The sequence below is a fragment of the Hemicordylus capensis genome, chromosome 1 (genome assembly GCF_027244095.1).
Source record: "Hemicordylus capensis ecotype Gifberg chromosome 1, rHemCap1.1.pri, whole genome shotgun sequence".
In the NCBI taxonomy this organism is placed as follows: Eukaryota; Metazoa; Chordata; class Lepidosauria; order Squamata; family Cordylidae; genus Hemicordylus; species Hemicordylus capensis.
In genome coordinates, this window is record NC_069657.1 from 59,114,143 (window position 1) to 59,131,329 (window position 17,187).

Sequence of the window (17,187 nt, forward strand, 5' to 3'; positions counted from 1 at the left end):
AGTCCCCTTTCGAGGGCATTTTAGTATCTTTCCACTTTTGTGCATAAACTATCCTGGCTGCTGTGGTTGCATACATAAAAAATGTTAAATTTCTTCTAGGAAGCTCTCCTTCTATTATTCCCACCAGGAAGGACTCTGGCCTTTTGAAAAACGTCATTTTGAAAATTTTCTTCAGTTCATTATATATCATATCCCAAAAGGCCTTTGTCCTCCTGCATGACCACCACATATTATTTATTTATTTATTATAATTTATTTAGCACATTTTTATACCGCCCTAACCCAAGGTCTCAGGGTGGTTCACAACAAACAAATACTAAAAACAATTTAAAACAAATAATAAACAATCAAAAGTTTAAAAATTTAAAAAGCTAAAAAGCTAAAAGTTAAAAAGCTAAAAAGCTTGGGGAAAAGGATAAGTCTTTAGACCCCTTTTAAAAGCCTCTAGAGATGGGGAGACTCTTATTCCCATGGGAAGTGCATTCCAAAGTCTCGGGGCGACAACAGAGAAGGCCCGTCCCCGGGTGGCAACGAAATGACATGAAGGTAGCCACAGACGAGCCTCCCCTGATGAACGTAGTGGACGATGGGGATCATGCAGAAGAAGACGCTCTCTTAAGTACCGTGGGCCTAAGCTGTTTAGGGCTTTATAGGTTATAACCAGCACTTTGTACAGTATTTTGCCCGGAAACTTATCGTCAGCCAGTGCAACTCCTGTAATATAGGAGTAATATGGTCTCTTCGAGATGACCCGGAGACCAACCTGGCTGACGCGTTTTGTACTAATTGTAGTTTCTGGACTACGTACAAAGGCAGCCCCACATAGAGCGCATTGCAGTAATCAAGTCTGGAGGTTACCAACAAGTGTACTACTGTTTTGAGATCATCAACTTCAAGAAACGGACGCAGCTGGTGTATCAACTGAAGCTGATAGAAAGCGTTTCTGGCCTCAACCTGGGAAACCAGGGAGAGGTGTGGATCCAGAAGCACTCCCAGACTGCGTATCTGTTCCTTCTGAGGAAGTGTGACCCCATCTAGAACAGGTAGATCAATATCGCTTCCCGAGTGACGACCGCGTACAATAAGTACCTCCATCTTGTCTGGATTCAGTCTCAGTTTGTTATACCTCATCCATCCCATTACTGCTTCCAAGCAGGCATTCAGGGAGGATATGCCTTCTCCTGATTATGTTGACATGGAGAAATAGATTTGGGTGTCATCAGCATACTGATAACAACCAGCACCAAATCTCCAGATGATCTCTCCCAATGGTTTCATGTAGATACTAAAAAGCATTAGAGACGGTATGGAGCCCTGAGGGACCCCATATAAAAGCTCAGATTTTGAAGAGCAGCAGTCTCCAAGCAACACCATCTGGAATCTGCTAGAAAGGTAGGAGCGGAACCACTGCAAAGCAGTGCCTCCCATCCCCAACACTCTCAGACGTTCCAGAAGGATACTATGGTTGATAGTATTGAAAGCCACCGAGAGATCCAAAAGGACCAATAGAGTCATACTTCCTCTGTCCATTCCCAATTGGAGATCATCCATCAGGCCAACCAAGGCAGTCTCCACCCCATAGCCCGCCCGAAAACCAGTTTGAAATGGGTCTAGATAATCAGTTTCCTCCTAGACCGCCTGGAGCTGGGAGGCCACCACCCTCTCAATCACCTTGCCCAACCATGGGAGGTTGGAGACTGGCCTGTAGCTACTAAACTCTGAGGGGTCCAAGGCAGGCTTCTTAAGAATAGGTCTAATAATTGTCTCCTTTAAACATGGAGGCATCCTGCCCTCCCTCAGAGAGGTATTTATAATTGCCACCAGGCTCTCCACAACAACCCCCTTGCCAGATAGTATAAGCCACGTTGGGCAAGGATCAAGCAGACAGGTGGTAGGACGCACCGTTCCGAGCAGCTTGTCCACATCCTCAGGAGTCACAAACTGAAATTGATCCAGTCTAACCACACAAGAGGAGTTGCTGGATACCTTTGCATCTGACACTGTGATAACTGTGGAGTCTAAATCTAGATCGACCCGAATACGAGAGACTTTGTCCACAAAAAACTCATTAAAAGCATCACAGCGGGCAACTGATGGTTCCAAATTCGGATTTAGGGGAGTAGGGGGCCCTACCAGCCCCCTCACAACCCTGAATAGCTCCGTTGGACGAGAACCTGCGGAAGCAATACGGGCAGAAAAGAAACACTTCTTTGCTGAACGTATAGCCAGAGCATAGATCTTTAAATGTGCTCTATGTCGTAATCTGTCGGATTTGAGTCGAGTCTGCCTCCACTTGCGCTCCAGCCGTCTACCTTGCCGCTTCAGCTCCCATAGATCTTCCACATATCAAGGAGCCATTTTTGAAGCGGGTCGGAGAGGACGCTTAGTTCCTTCACATTCTCCACATTTCCAACATTTGTTTGAAAGATTTGTATATATCAAGACTAGTTTTTTGTGTGTCAAATACCACCTGTACATCATCTTATAATAATTTTCTTTTAATGTATAACATGCAGTGAATTTTAAATCTGTTATCCATTATTTTCCCCAAGCAGCCATATCTATATTGTGACCTACATCTTTAGCCCATTTTATAATTGTCATTTTGACCACTTCATCTCTTGTCTCTTCCAAAAGCAACAACTTAGAGACTAATCTTTCATCATTTTCACACATCTCCTTCTCAAATCTTGAGGTTTGGTCTACAAACCCAACCTTAAGATCCTTTTTATAAATTTCATTTAGCTGATGATTCTGAAACCAATTACTAAACATGCTTTGTACTTCACTCAATTTTTTTAATTTACAGCCCTTCTCTTGAAAACATAACAAATCCCTATAAGTACCTCATTTAAATTACATATCTATCTCTTTACGTGCCAGAGTCTCAATCGGGGATACCCATAGTGGAGTTTTGCACTCCAAACGTTCTTTATATTGTACCCATACTCCCATCAGACTCCTTCTCACATAATGATTAAGAAAGTCTTTATGCACTTTATAATACCAGAAATATGAGTGCCAGCCAAACCTTCTGTCAAATCCTTCCAGGTCGAGTATTCTGGAATTTCTTAATGTTATGTTAACCATGTCAAACAAACAGCGTCAAAATCTGGCAGGGTAAGACCACCTCTTTCTTTTGCATCTGTTAAATTCATAAATTTAATTCTCGGTCTTTCCCCCTGCCAAACAAATTTAGTTATAGCCTTTTGCCATTGCTTGAAACAAGTTAACGTATTAATTATAGGAATAGTCTGGAAAAGAAACAACATCTTAGGTAAAACATTCATCTTCACAACCAAAATTCTTCCCATTAAAGATAAATTCAACATTTTCTACTGTGCACAGGTGTAGTATTGAGGCTCAACAGCCTATTGAGGGACTTTTGCAATAATATTCTGGGGCTATTTTGGACAGTGCCCTCTACAGGCCACTGTGTGAGAGAGAGAGCGTGTATCTCTGTGGATTTGCAAACTTCCATATACATACAAAATCTGCCTAAAAGATGGCACTGGTAGCCTGTAAGTGAAATATTTCTGCACTAAGCCACTACACTAAAGGGGGAATGCAACTTCAAAGTGGTGCAACAAAAGCTTGTCCTCATCTCTAGTTTCATGAAACTGTAATTTCTTGGCATATATTTGGGTCTGGAATGGTTGTGGCAATTGATCTTCAAACAATTCATCATTTCATAAAACTTTGCAAGAATTGCGAAGGTTACACATTCAAATTAAAAACCAAAACCAAAAAACCTTGAGTGGAAGCCTGTGGAAGGACTTTTTTGTGGGCCTTTTTGCTGCTGTACAAACTAAGTTTGCTCTCCCATAGATATATTTTTAACAAAGACCAATAATTCTAAATTGTTCTCATAACCTTTAAGGAGATACTGTGTAAAGAGTTTGCTAAGATTTACTTAAGTACCCAGGGTGACAGTAAGCTTTGCCATTTGCTTTCTTTGTGCCCTTTGGAATAGAACAATGGACTATGAATTGACCAAAACACAGAGAGCTACAAGAATAAACATGGTGGGTTTATTCTGTTTGGCAAATTTGCACTGGATTTGATTTTCATCCAAGGCAGAGAGAGAGTACATAAAGGATAATGGGATAATACATGTAATACTTTACAGCTTGTTCCCTGAAATTTTTGGTATGGCTACATGATGTGGCTGATATAAATCCATAATAGTTCAGAAAATTAATCATATTTCCCCCACAAAAAAGCAGGATATAGGAAGTCTGCCTTTCATTAGACAAATTAATAAAAATACTGGAGTTGGTTTTGTGAGGGTGATGCTAGAGGTTGGTCAGAGATATTGTTCGCAACAATATTTTTTAGAGCTAATGTTATATTTAACAAGCAGATGATAAATTAGCTGAGACTAGTATAAAGATAAATTAAATGAGCTCAAATATAAAGAAATGGGAAGAAACAATAAAACACTGAGAATGATTCAGCTAAAGGAAAACTCTTGGTCCTGCTGATTTCAATGGAAGACACTTAATCACATGCTTAACTCCTACCATTGAAATAAACAATATATAAACTTGCTTTACTTTGACTGGATCCTGTCCATATGTTTAAATGTACATTTTCAAATTTTCAGAATTGGATATTTTTCTTTTTCATATCAAAATAATCTACAGATGTTACCAGCCCTTGTTTTCCTGAAGGGTTTCAAACCTACATTTCTATTAAATAAAGTTCAGTTTAAAAGGCGGAAGTACAAGTTACATTAGCATACTACCCATGAGTGTTTCACAGATGCATGTAAAAATATTTTTATTCTCCTCAGATATGGAATTCAAGTGCGTTACGTGAACTAGTACTCTATCAATATTTTTCCACTATTATATTTCGGGCAGTGGTGTTTCATTTTGGAGCCATCATGTGAATCGTAATTGCAGTAAATGTGAATTTATAGAATGCAGATTCACAATACACATGAATCCTGTACCCCTGGGAGAGAAATTGAAGCGGTTCTTAGGGTTGTGCTCAAAACATGATTCAATGTCCGAATAGCAGGCACATCCCTTTGAAACGAGGGCTTACACAGCCCCTTTAAAATGGAGTAGAGCAGGTCCATACCTGCTCCTCTTCTGATTGCCGCCATTGCCATAATCTCGGTGTGCCCCCCCCGGCTATGCCCACTCACTGGCAGGGCATCTCCTAGTTGCCCCTCTGAAATGGTGGCATGTGGCCATAGCTGAGGGGAGCACCGGGATTACAGAAATGGCAGTGATCAGAAGAGTAGGTACGGACCTGCTCTTTGCTTTAAATAGGCTGTTTAAGCCCTCATTTTCTAAAGGCATGTGCCCACAATTCGGATGCCAAATCGCATTTTGGCACATTCCTAGTGGTTCTCACGCGCAGCCTAACCCAGGCTAGGGAAGCCCAGAATGGGTTAGGCTGCAGTTTTGTGAGCAGGCTGCAGCCCCCTTCCTTCAAGGGAGAGAGGGAGTCCATAGCCCCTTCCAAATTATACAACAGAGGCTACCCCCTGGTTCGGTTCTGAGGTCATGGAGCAATTGGGAGTGAGGAGGAGAAGAGACGTTACACAAAACTATAGTTTTATCAGTTTTATTAAGGCAAATGGTTACAACTAAGCAATCAAGCACACAAGCAAGTTCAATCAATTGGTTTTCTTCTCCAAATGTAGTGTAGTGTTTTCAGTAACAGTTAAAATCATTTTTCTTCACTAGAAATGCATAGCAATAGAACGCTTTCTCTCTCTTACTAGCAGTGAACCGTGTGTGTGTGTGTGTGTGTGTGTGTGTGTGTGTGTGTGTGTGATCTTGGTGCTGTTCCATAGCTAAGACACAACATTTGACAGTTTTAGGTTTCAAGAAGAGAGAGGGAGGGGGGAGAGAAAGCTGTCCAAGCTTGATAAAAGGGAGGGGGAAGGGAAATGAGTGAAGAGGAGAGGGCAGAGGAGGGAGTTGGTGCTCATTCTGGCTTTGGGCCAACAGTCCAAAGTGACTGAGCTGAGGCGAAGGAAGGAGGGGGGTTGGGAGAAAAGCTGACAGGCTCAGGCTAAGGGAGAGACAGAGACTTTTCTGGGAAGCAGAATGGAAAGAGAAAGATATCCATGGGGCAAGGTGGCGGGGGGGGGGGAGTTGGACAAGGGTGTTAGTTTAGAAGATACTGGGCTGATGGCACGTGTCTGCAGATATAATTACTGGGTCTTGTAGGTCTGCGTTGGCTGTGGAACTCAGGGATGAAGGCCTTGAGTGTGCAGAGAGGCTTGCACCTGTCCAGGTGTCTTGGCAGGGTAATAGAGTATGCAGGGATGGAAATCCCTCCGATTTTAGAGATCAGGGTGATTCCAGCAATTTGCTAGGCACGAGTGCCTTCACATGGTGGGAGTTACATGCTACTCCTCCCATGGAGTGAGAGCATGCCTTTCCCTTGCCTCGTGTGGGGGTGTCCCTCTTTTTATACCTTCCTCCCAGCCTGTTATTCATATTTCATATTAGAAACAGTAGTATCATTTCTCTCCAGTCTGATATAAACAACCTGGTTGTCTATAGTCTGATATAAATAACCAGGTTTCCCCTCCCGGAATCTCTTACCATATTTGGTGAAGGAGTCTACTATTCTTGGGGTGTGTATCCGGCACATGTTTACAGACTCAGATGTAGCTTGTTTATAAAACATTCCTGTTTCTGTCTAGATTGATGGGCTTGTGGTCATTTTAGCAGAGGGTTGGCACCTTTCAGTCCCAAGAAATATCTTAAGAGATAGCATGCAAAGAGGTTCAGCAGCTAATTGTGTGCATTTAATGAACCCTAAAATGTGTAGGTACTGATATCGATATGTGGTTTCCTAAGACCTTCTAAATATGATTACTCTTAGCACATTTCAAGCTAGTTCCCATGATTACCATTGGCATTGCACAATGCACAAATAAGCTTCAAGGTAGGGAGGGGCGAGTCTCCCCTCTCATCAGGCCTTGACTAGAGAATAAACCATTTCATTCAGTTACTTTGGCTCTGCAGAACCAAAGTTCACACTCCAGCTTCTTGCAAAACAACAATCCCAGATATAGGCCTCAGCTTAGCCTTTTGGGCCCTCAGTACTGGTCCCAATCCCACCAGAGTGTTCATCACAGCATGTAAGAAACACTGGGCTTGGGCCCAATCCTGGTGGGGCAGTGCCACCTCACCTGCTTGTTTAGCCCAGCTCCTAGTCGGGGTTAAGGGAGCAAGTGATTGTGTGTCTTCTCAGACTGCATTCAGCTTAAGGAGACACAGAGACAAACGCCTAGAGCACCCATCTCCTGTGGGAGTCTCCTAATGCATCATGCTCAGCGTATGTTGTCCAGAGACTGGGATGCATCATCCAGGCCTACGGAGCTCTGCGTTCCTTGGCGTAGTAGCAGATTATCTGGGACCATGGTTCTCACTCTCAGAAACATTCCATGGCTCATCTATGGGAAAAGGTAAGATTCGTGCAGCCTTCCTCTTACCCACCCAGTTGTGTGAATGACCCTGTGTCAATACTGTATACGTTTGTGATCAAAGAATCACAAATTTAGTAAATGTTAACTTATGAACATAATTTTCTAGAAAGAGCTTTCAGGGTTCTGGCCAGCCTGAACACCTGAGCAGAAAGACGTTTTTCTTATCTTCCATTGCGGCTGATTTTGGTTTCATTGGTGAGGGAGCTGCACTCTGTATGTTCTCAAAGGCACTCTCTTTGTTACTTTTCACATGCCCCAGGGCTTCAAATAGGTTCTGGGTTAAAGACCTGTAAAACACGGAGGCCTTTCACATGACTGGGCAAGTGAAGAAGAAGGCTGGATCCAAATCACTCCACCACCACCCCTCCAATATGATGAAATAAATGTTGCTGGGAGCACAGACTGCTCTCTGATTTAAAGAAGCTGCTTTAAAGGGGCTATCCTGGCCTCCAGATATCCCTCAATGCACCACAGGATGAGTGTGGTGCATTGCAGGATTCCGGCCGATGATGGGTGCTCTATGTGCCCATCTCTCTGTCTGCTAACCGCTGGGGTATGGAGCTGGGTTTGGCTGCATGGCAGCAACAGGATCCGCATGGATCCCGGTGGTTCTCATGGACAGCCAATCCTGGGCTTAGATGCTCGTAAGAACAGCCTTAATGATTTAGAATAAGTCCTGGACTTTGGGTTAAATAATGAAATAGGAGGTGGGAAGGGGACTGTCTTCTTCAAATATCAAGTATGTTTTTTTGATTTAACATTTGTTTTGCACTGAGGTTTTTGCTTTTTCACTTATTCCATTAATGCTCACAACCTCTATTTTTTATGTCAAGGAGTGTGAGCAAAAATGACCCCTTAATCTACAGAGAGGCTAGCTGGATAAATTACAGATTTATTAGGAGAGATGCCAATTATTTCATTGCCATTTGACTTGGAGCATAAGGCTGTAGTCTATAAAGTTCTTACTATTGAAGTCACCACTGGAAAACATTCAAGAACTCATCCATTGCAAATACAAGTGATTTAGGACAGCTTCAAAATGATATTGAGGCTATTCACACATTCATGCAAAACCGGGCTGAGGAAGCCCAGCCCAGCCCAGTTTTGCAAATGTATGTGTACCTCCAAGATCAGGCCCGATCCTGGCAGCACCACAGTGACAAACCAGTGTATGGAGCCTCCCACTAAAATGAGTTTAAGGGAGCAAACACTCCCTTAACTTTGTTTGTCAGATCATCTGTTGGCCGCGGCTGCAAGCAGCCACAGCTAGCAGACTCAGGGAGGGGAGGGGGGTACCCATAATGCACCATGCACTCACACTGTGCACTATTGGAGCTCGGGGGTGGGGGTGAGATGCATCCTGGCATCCCAACCCTCGGAGCTACCAGCAGCAGCTGGTGCTCATCTGGGTGGGCGATCCGCCCGCCCAAGGAGAGGGAACTGCTTGTCTGCAGGTAGGTAAACTCTTCAGGGTTTCCTCCCTGCTAACCCTATTGCTCTTTCTCACTGGTCATGAGAAAGCGCTCACCTGATTCTTTTTTTCATATATGATGCTTAAGGAAGTTGTAGTATACTTGAATATTTCTTGTCAATTGGATGGAAAACTGATTACGAGCAGTAGAAAAGCTGCTGGATTTCTGTCATTGCATTCAGTCCAAATCTTCTACTAATGTGCACCTTTTATATTCTCTATAAAATGTGTTCCTTATAGCCAATTTCTCCTAAATTTAGCAGATGTGATGCGCTAGTACAATCTCTTAAAATGTGGTTTTAAGAATAATCATGTGGGATGGGCCTTCAATGAAATCATTGAAAAAGAAATTAAAACAAATGGATAAAACCAATGGATTTCCATTCATGTTCAGTTTTCTATTTGTTTTCCATGCAAACTGAAGGAAAACAAATGGGGTGTATTCCTTTTCATTCCCATTTGTTTGGAAAAGAATGCATGTGCCCAGTATGAAGTAATAAAGTGCTCTCCATTCAAAGGCTTTGGAGCCAGTGGCAGCCACCATCAACCTTAAGCACAGCCCCTTTGCTGTTGAGCCTGTATGAAGCTTTGGCTAAAACAGAATAGGAATACAGGAAACTTGTTTGAGTGAGACCACTGGTCCATTTAGGGACCACTGGTCCCTGTCTATATCAGGGATTCTCAGTGCTGGTTCCCAGGTGTTATTGGACTTGAACTCACATAATCCCCAGCCCCAGTGGCCTTTGGTTGGAGATTATGGGAGTTGAAGGCCAATAACATCTGGAGCCCCAAGTTGAGAATCCCTCGTCTACATGACTGACAGCATCTCTCCATTTTTCAGGCAAGAGATTTTCTGATCCTTACGTAGAGATGCCAGCGATTGAACCTGGAACCTTTTGCATGCAAAGCAGATGCTATTAGGGCACGAGATGCTGGGTTGTGCACTTCAGATTAACAGGTTTTAATTGAACGAAATTAGCCATGTAAACAGTATTTGAAGGTATTAATGTTTTATGTATTTTATGTATTTACTGCTGCTGTTGTTTCTTTTTCTTTTTGTATTTATGCTGGCCTTCGGCCGAAATAAACAAATACATTCATACATACATACATACATACATACATACAGATGCTATTAGGGGTTTGCAATTTGGATTTTCGGTGTTTCAATTGGGATCCGAATCAAAACACCCTCAATTCGTTTTTGGGTCCGAATCCGACCTATCCGAATTAACCCAGATTCAATTCAGATCCAAATTAATCTGAATTGATTCGGATCAAGAAAATGGGTCCCAGGGCCAAAAGGGTGGTGTGGGGTGGTGTGGTAGTGCCTAATGGGTGGAGGCTACCACCCAAATTGCAGAGGGATTGGGCAGAGGGCTACTTTTTGGTGAACTGTCGAAGTTTTAGTGTCTTTCGGGCAGATTTGGGGCATAAAGTGGGATCAGGGGCAGAAGAGCAGGATGGGATGGTAGTGCCTAATGGGTGGAGGCTACCACACAAATTGCAGAGGGATTGGGCAAAGGGCTGGTTTTTGGTGAATTATTGAAGTTTACGCATCTAAGGTTTTCCCCTATAAGGTATAATGGAGGTGTAGCGCTTCACGTCGGGGGGAAAGGGGTGGCCTAGAGTGGTGTGGGGTTGGTGGTACTGTCCAAGGGTGGCAAGGAAGCTACCAGAACTTCAAAGGATTTGGGCAGAGGGCTGATTTTTGATGATTTGTTGAAGTTTATGCATCTTTAATGTTTTTCCTCATACGGTATAATGGAGGTTTCAGCAGCCCCATAACTGCACTTGGAGGGTGCCGGAGTGGCCCAGAGCGAGTGGTAGTGTCGTGCACATAGGGTGCCAACCACCCCCATGGGTTTCTAACCCATGGGGTACAGGGTTCTGTTGTTTCTGAGGTGTTCGAGTGTAGATTCTTTGGTAGCAAATGAGATTTTCAATACAAACCATGAATCCATTCTCATTTGCTCATACCAAGGTCATTCTCTTCAAGAAATAAGCAGAGCTGTCATATCAGTCAAAGCTGGTAAGTGCTTCTGGCCATAGCCTCAACCTGTTGTACCAGGTTGAGGCCAGGATCCAAGAGCACTCCCAAACTCCATACTTGTTCTTTCTGGGGGAGTGTAACCTCATCCAGAACAGGAGATTCTATCCCGTTCTCCAGATTACAACCCCCCACAACGAGCACCTTCATCTCACCTTGCTTGGATCCAGTTTCCATTTATTATCCCTCATCCAGCCTATTACTGCCTGTAGGCAGGCATTTAGGGAGATAATGCCATTTCCTGATAATGATGACATGGAGAGAGAGCTTTGGGTGTTATCAGCACATTGATAGCACCCAGCACCAAATCCCTGATGATCTCACTCAGTGGTTTCATGTAGATGTTAAAAGCACTGGTGATAGAATGGAGCCTGAAGGCACTCCATATAGCAGCTCCCATTTTGAACAATAACTGTTACCAAGTGCCACCATCTGAAATCTACCTGGGAGATATGAGTGGAACCACTGCAAAGCAGTGCCTCCTATCCCCAAATCCCTCAGGTGTTTCAGAAGGATACCATGGTCGAGGTATTGAAAGCTGGTGAGAGATCCAAAAGAACCAAGAGATTCACACTCCCTCTGTCCATTCCCTGTGAAAGGTCATCTAACTGACCCCACACCCCACTAACTGACCCTGCAGGAATACTGGAGTCCAGTTCAGCCCGGATACGAGAGATTTTACCTGCAAAGAACTCATTAAAAGGCTCATAGTTCTCATGGCCACAAAGTAATCCTAAGCAGCACCAGACAAGCCATTCCCAAAATGGACATTAAAATCACCCACCACCAAAAGCCTGGGTAATTCCTACACCAGCTCAACAAACAGCTTTGTCAGCTCAATTAGGGAGTCTGTTAGATGGACGGTATACCAACAGAATCCCCAATCTATCCTGAGTCTCCAACCTAAGGTACATACACTCAATATTAAGCCAGTTCACTCACAGGGAGCCTGGTAAGGGAGAAGTTATTCTTATGGATCAAAGCCAGCCCCCCTACCCTACCCACTTCCTCATACCTGCTCCACACAGGGTCACTAGCCTCCCCCAACCAAGTCTCAGTTATACATGCCAGATTGGCTCCCTTGCCCGTGGTCAAATCATGGATTATTTCAATCTTATTCTAATTTTTTTTAAATTAAATTTATTAACCATGACACAAAATGAACAATAATTTATGAAGAAACAAGCATCATTAACAATTATATCCCTTTTTACAAACCTATAAATTCCAGTTTCTACTTAATTACACAACTTCATTTAACAATCTTTCCAGATATCAATACAGTTGGAAGGTGGAGAGTGAGCGAAATTTTCCTGATTTGTATATAAGATAGAATCAGACCATGTGGTTAAAAAAGCGTTGGAATTAGTTTGACCCAATCAAAGGTGAATAATGTGGGTCAATTCAAGCCTCTGGTTGGTCACAAATTAACTGAGTTGGTTGGGGCATATCACTGTCTCTCCCCAGCTGGTAAAAAGAAGGAACCGTAATGACATAACCAGGAGTGTAGCTGTAATTGAGTGGATGGATTCAAAGAACCCAGGTCCCCCAGCTCCACTTTTGCTGATACCAAGTGACAAGAATCATGTTTTTTGTTTCTCCAGTGCCACTCAATGGACAACCTGGCAGCTGTTAACATAAATATTATCAGTTCCTTGAGTGACAGCCCCGAACTGCCCCCTAAAAATATATTTAATAATGCCAGCTCTATCTCCCTGCCGCCCCATTCCCTCCTTGGCTGGAAGTGCTGGGAGAGGGTAACCTCTGCTGTATAATTTTGCTCATCTCTAAGAAAACCTCTGTCCAAAAACAACTCTAGGACAGGACTACTATAGGTGAAAATATGTTCCTCTAGATCCACAACCATTCCAACAGAGAGGGGAAATGCTCTTATTCATATAAGAATAATCTGGAAGGGGTATGCCACCTATGGAAAAGTTTAGTAAAGTTCTCTATAACAAGGGCTGAGGTTGAAGCCACTGCCTTCTATTTCCACATCTTGTTCCATTCCAGATCACTAACAGTCTGCTGTAAATCATTTTCCCAGCTCAACTTAAGGCCAATTAAAGGATTATTTATTTTATTTATCATAATATCATACGATTTAGAAATTAGGTATTTAGAGGACTCTGGAATTGCTAATATTAAAATTTCAAACTTAGCTTCTTTTAGCTTGCTTTATTGTATCTAGCTGGGAGATACAAGACTTAAACTGAAGGAAATTCAGCCAGGAGTAACACATACTCATAAATCTCTCCCATATTGGATCTATATCAATTGGTTTATCCAAATAGTAGAAGTCTTTTAATTTAGTTGTATGGTGTTCAATTGCATGAAGTACTCGAGAAAGTGTTTCAAAATCAGGAAATTTAGAACAGCTGCAAATCAGTACAAGCAGGGAGTGTGATGGAGAAAAATCTTATACCATCTTTCCTAGGTCTTAAATGTAACAATTTAAAAAGGATTTTCAAGAGTTTTGAGCATTTTGGGAAAGTCTGGCTTTAAAAGCAGATTACTTATGTCACCAAAGAATTGTTCTGGAACATCCATCTTAGCCCAGAGTTTAGCCTCTGGGTCTGCTGTCAGCCAAAGAATGTTAAGAAGATGCAAAGCTTCATAAAAGGAAACTAAATTTGGAACTCCAATGCCACCTCGAAGTGTTTTTGTATATAACATGTTGTTGTGGAACCTTGATTCCCCACCAGTGTGAATAAAACCATTTAAAACTGTTTGCCATCTACCCAGTATAAACGTAGACAATTTAATCGGCAAAAGCTGCATTAAAAACAGTAATCTTGGAAGTAAATGCATCTTTATATCGGCTGTCCGACTCATCAAGGAAAGATTAATACCTTCGCAATTTTTAATTTTCCTTTTTATAAGGCCAATAATTGGAGAGTAGTTCAATCTTTTAAGCTGGGATAAATTTTTAGATATATAAACACCCAAATATCGAACAGCTTTTGAGGTTTGTTTGTTTGTTTTTTTGGTGGGGTGGTTTTTTTGTTGTTGTTGTTTTGAGATCTTAGGAGAGCTGGTCTTGTGGTAGCAATCATGACTTGTCCCCTTTGCTAAGCAGGGTCCACCCTGGTTGTATATGAATGGGAGACTTGATGTGTCATCACTGTAAGGTATTCCCCTTAGGGGATGGAGCCACTCTGAGAAGAGTATCTAAGTTCCAAGTTCCCTCCCTGGCATCTCCAAGATAGGACTGGGAATGATTCCTGCCTGCAACCTTGGAGAAGCCGCTGCCAGTCTGGCTAGACAATACTGAGCTAGATGGACCTATGATCTGACTCAGTATATAGCAGCTTCCTATGTTCCTATCTTTTGAGGGGAAAACAAAAATTCAATCTTCTTCTGATCCAGACAGGCATAACGAAGGAGCATTGCTTGGTTACTGGTTTCCTTTCCCCTGTTAACGGCTTACTGCCCGGCTGACTCCAAATCCTCTGTTCCCCATCACTACTGAAATGGCTCCCCCAACCTCACCAAACATGTCTCCTCAACAAGAGAGCCCAGACACATTCCTTCCTATACCCAGCCTGGCACAACCCACTAAAATTGGAAGACCTTGAAACATGACTTTCATTCTATTATATTCTGTTCTATTTTTATGTAATAGCTTTTACATGTATATCTGTACCAATATTTACTCTTCAGGTTTTTTTAAATTTGAGTTTGAATTGAAATGTGTATATTTGATCAAAGATCACAATAACCTGAACGAAAATAACTTCCCCTCAGACCTCAGTTCCACACCAAAGGCCCACCTGCCTACAAGTTGTCCACTGGCAACTGTGCCAGTGGCTGCATCTCTAGTAAGCCTCCATCCTTTTGAGCCAGAGTCTCCAGCACCCCACCTGTCATGTGGGCTCTGGAACTCAACCCTCACAGGTGCAGCTCTTCAGGGCAATTGGGAGAGAAGCTGAAACTGGCAGAAGGAGATTCTAGCAGGTCTTCTTCGCTAGCAAGGCTTAAAGGCAGGATAGCAAAGTATCCTTGGCAAATCTCCCAGCTCAAGCAGGGAAGATTTAGGTGTAAAAAGTTCCTGGCTTCCCACCATCCCCTCTGGTTCTCCAGAAGGCAAGGTTTGATAGCTCAGCTGTAGTGTTTTGTCAAGACAGATGTATGGTGTCTTATACCAGCATGCAAGGTAAAAGGTAAAGTGTGCCATCAAGTCAATTTCAACTCCTGGCACCCACAGAGCCTTGTGGTTTTCTTTGGCAGAATACAGGAGGGGTTTACCATTGCCTCCTCCCACACAGTATGAGATGATGCCTTTTAAAAAAAAAAGACTTGTCCTTAGCCTACCAGCTATAAGGCTAGGAATCTTTCTCATCCAGCAAGGTCAAAAGATGGAACAACTTCCTTACCTAATTTCCTTACCCAATAAGGATATATTTACATGCAATAAACTGATGTGGGAGATACTAGGTCATGTGCTTTTAAAAGGCCACATATTTAGTTGTGCAAAGAGGTGGTCATACTCTTTTTCTGTACTTCTAATTGCATTGCATAGTACTTTACTCTTACAAATATCTCTTGGGTTTGAAAGATATAGTTTACATTCCACATACTCTGTAGAACTTCACTTTTACTGTTCTCATGTAACAGCAAACCTTTGTTTTGCATTTAAGTCAAACAAAAATCTTTGAGCTTCTACTCTTGTGCCAAAATGACCTAGGCATACTATTGTTTAGACAAGTAACACAAAATGACAAAGTAAGGGTAGTACTGATGATTATATTATGGTACTTAGTTACTTACCTTAGGAGTTTTCTTTAAACACATAGCATTTTGTACATACATAGACTTCTGTGAAGAAATGTTCACATTTATCCAATAGGGCTGTTCCTTTTAAATATTTGTTCCTTTCCCCCCTCCAGCTTCTGCAACGTTTGAAGACTTTCAGATTCGACCCCATGCTCTGTTTGTTCATTCATACAGAGCCCCAGCCTTCTGCGACCACTGTGGAGAAATGCTGTGGGGACTTGTACGTCAAGGGCTGAAATGTGAGGGTGAGTGAAGAATCTGCCTTTATGTATTCAAAGTGGATACACATTGGCTTTCAAGTAATATAGGCAGTCAAAATATTCTCAGCTGAAGCAAAGAGATGAATCAAGAGTTAAGGTACACCTACCATGATCTGTGGAAAGAGGACATAAATAGGCTACAGTTGGTGTGCTGTCAAAATGGAGCCAAAAATGGAGCATTGGGTTATAACCAGAGTTGCGTGAGCAGAAGAAAACTAATGCAAGCCTTCTCTGCCTCTTCCTCTCTCCTCTCCTCAGCAATCTGTGGCACTTCCCCAAAAGCCTCTTATGAGGATTGGAGGACCTTCTGGAAGAGTGTGCCTGAGGGGGCTACAGGGAGAGAGAGCAATGCACTAAGGGTTGAGGCACCTTCTTTGAATGGAACTCCACTCAACCTTCAAAGATTTCTCCACCTAATATCCAGCAGCTTCCTCTTTCCTGAAGGCCCTTAGAGAAAGAAAAGATCAGCTTGACAAATGCAGTCAGCACTGCCCTTTGCAAACAAATGTGGAATGTAGAGGTAACCCAGTGCATAGCCAGCAGGCACATTGGTGCTGGAGGTGTGGCTAGTAGGTGGGATCTTGTTACCTCTATCGTGTGTAAGTGGACATGATGAGAGAATTGTCTGAAAAGGGTTTAAATGTCACTTTACACACAGAGAAGTATTTCTCCCCTGTGTCTTTATCATTCATTGATTGATTGAATGAATGAATTTATATACTGCCTAGTATAAAAATCTCTAGGCGGTGTACAGAATTAAAACATAAAGTATAACACATTTGAAATTCATAAAAAGATAAAATCATAATTAAAAACTTTAAAAACACATTAAAATTTAAAATTATCATCTCAGTTGAAGGCCTGGAGCATCTTCATAGTCATCCTAAAAGCAAACAGAGAAGGAGATGCTCTTATTTCAGCAGGGAGCACATTCCAAAGCCCTGGGGCAGGCACAGAAAAGGCCTGGTTCCGAGCTGCCACCAAATGAGTTTGCGGCACTCATAATCGGACCAGATGGTCTTAATAGGTGACAGGGTTCACGACAGAGAAGGCGCTCTCTTAAATACCCTGGACCTAAGCCGTTAAGGGCCTTATAGGTAATAATCAGAACTTCGTATTTTGTTCAGAAACATATCGGCAGCCAGTGCAGTTCTTTTAGAATCAGTGA

At 42.5% G+C, this 17,187-nt stretch overlaps 1 protein-coding gene across 4 annotated transcripts in view; it reads left to right on the top strand.

Annotated features, from left to right (window-relative positions):
* The window catches only part of PRKD1 (protein kinase D1), a 194,338-nt gene that overhangs the window by 110,548 nt on the left and 66,603 nt on the right, over positions 1 to 17,187 (top strand). For all 4 annotated transcript variants that reach the window (XM_053284026.1, XM_053284030.1, XM_053284029.1 and 1 more), the window contains one exon: positions 15,873 to 16,004. In XM_053284026.1, coding sequence (XP_053140001.1) covers positions 15,873 to 16,004 — 132 coding nt within the window. The remainder of the gene's footprint in view (positions 1 to 15,872; positions 16,005 to 17,187) is intronic.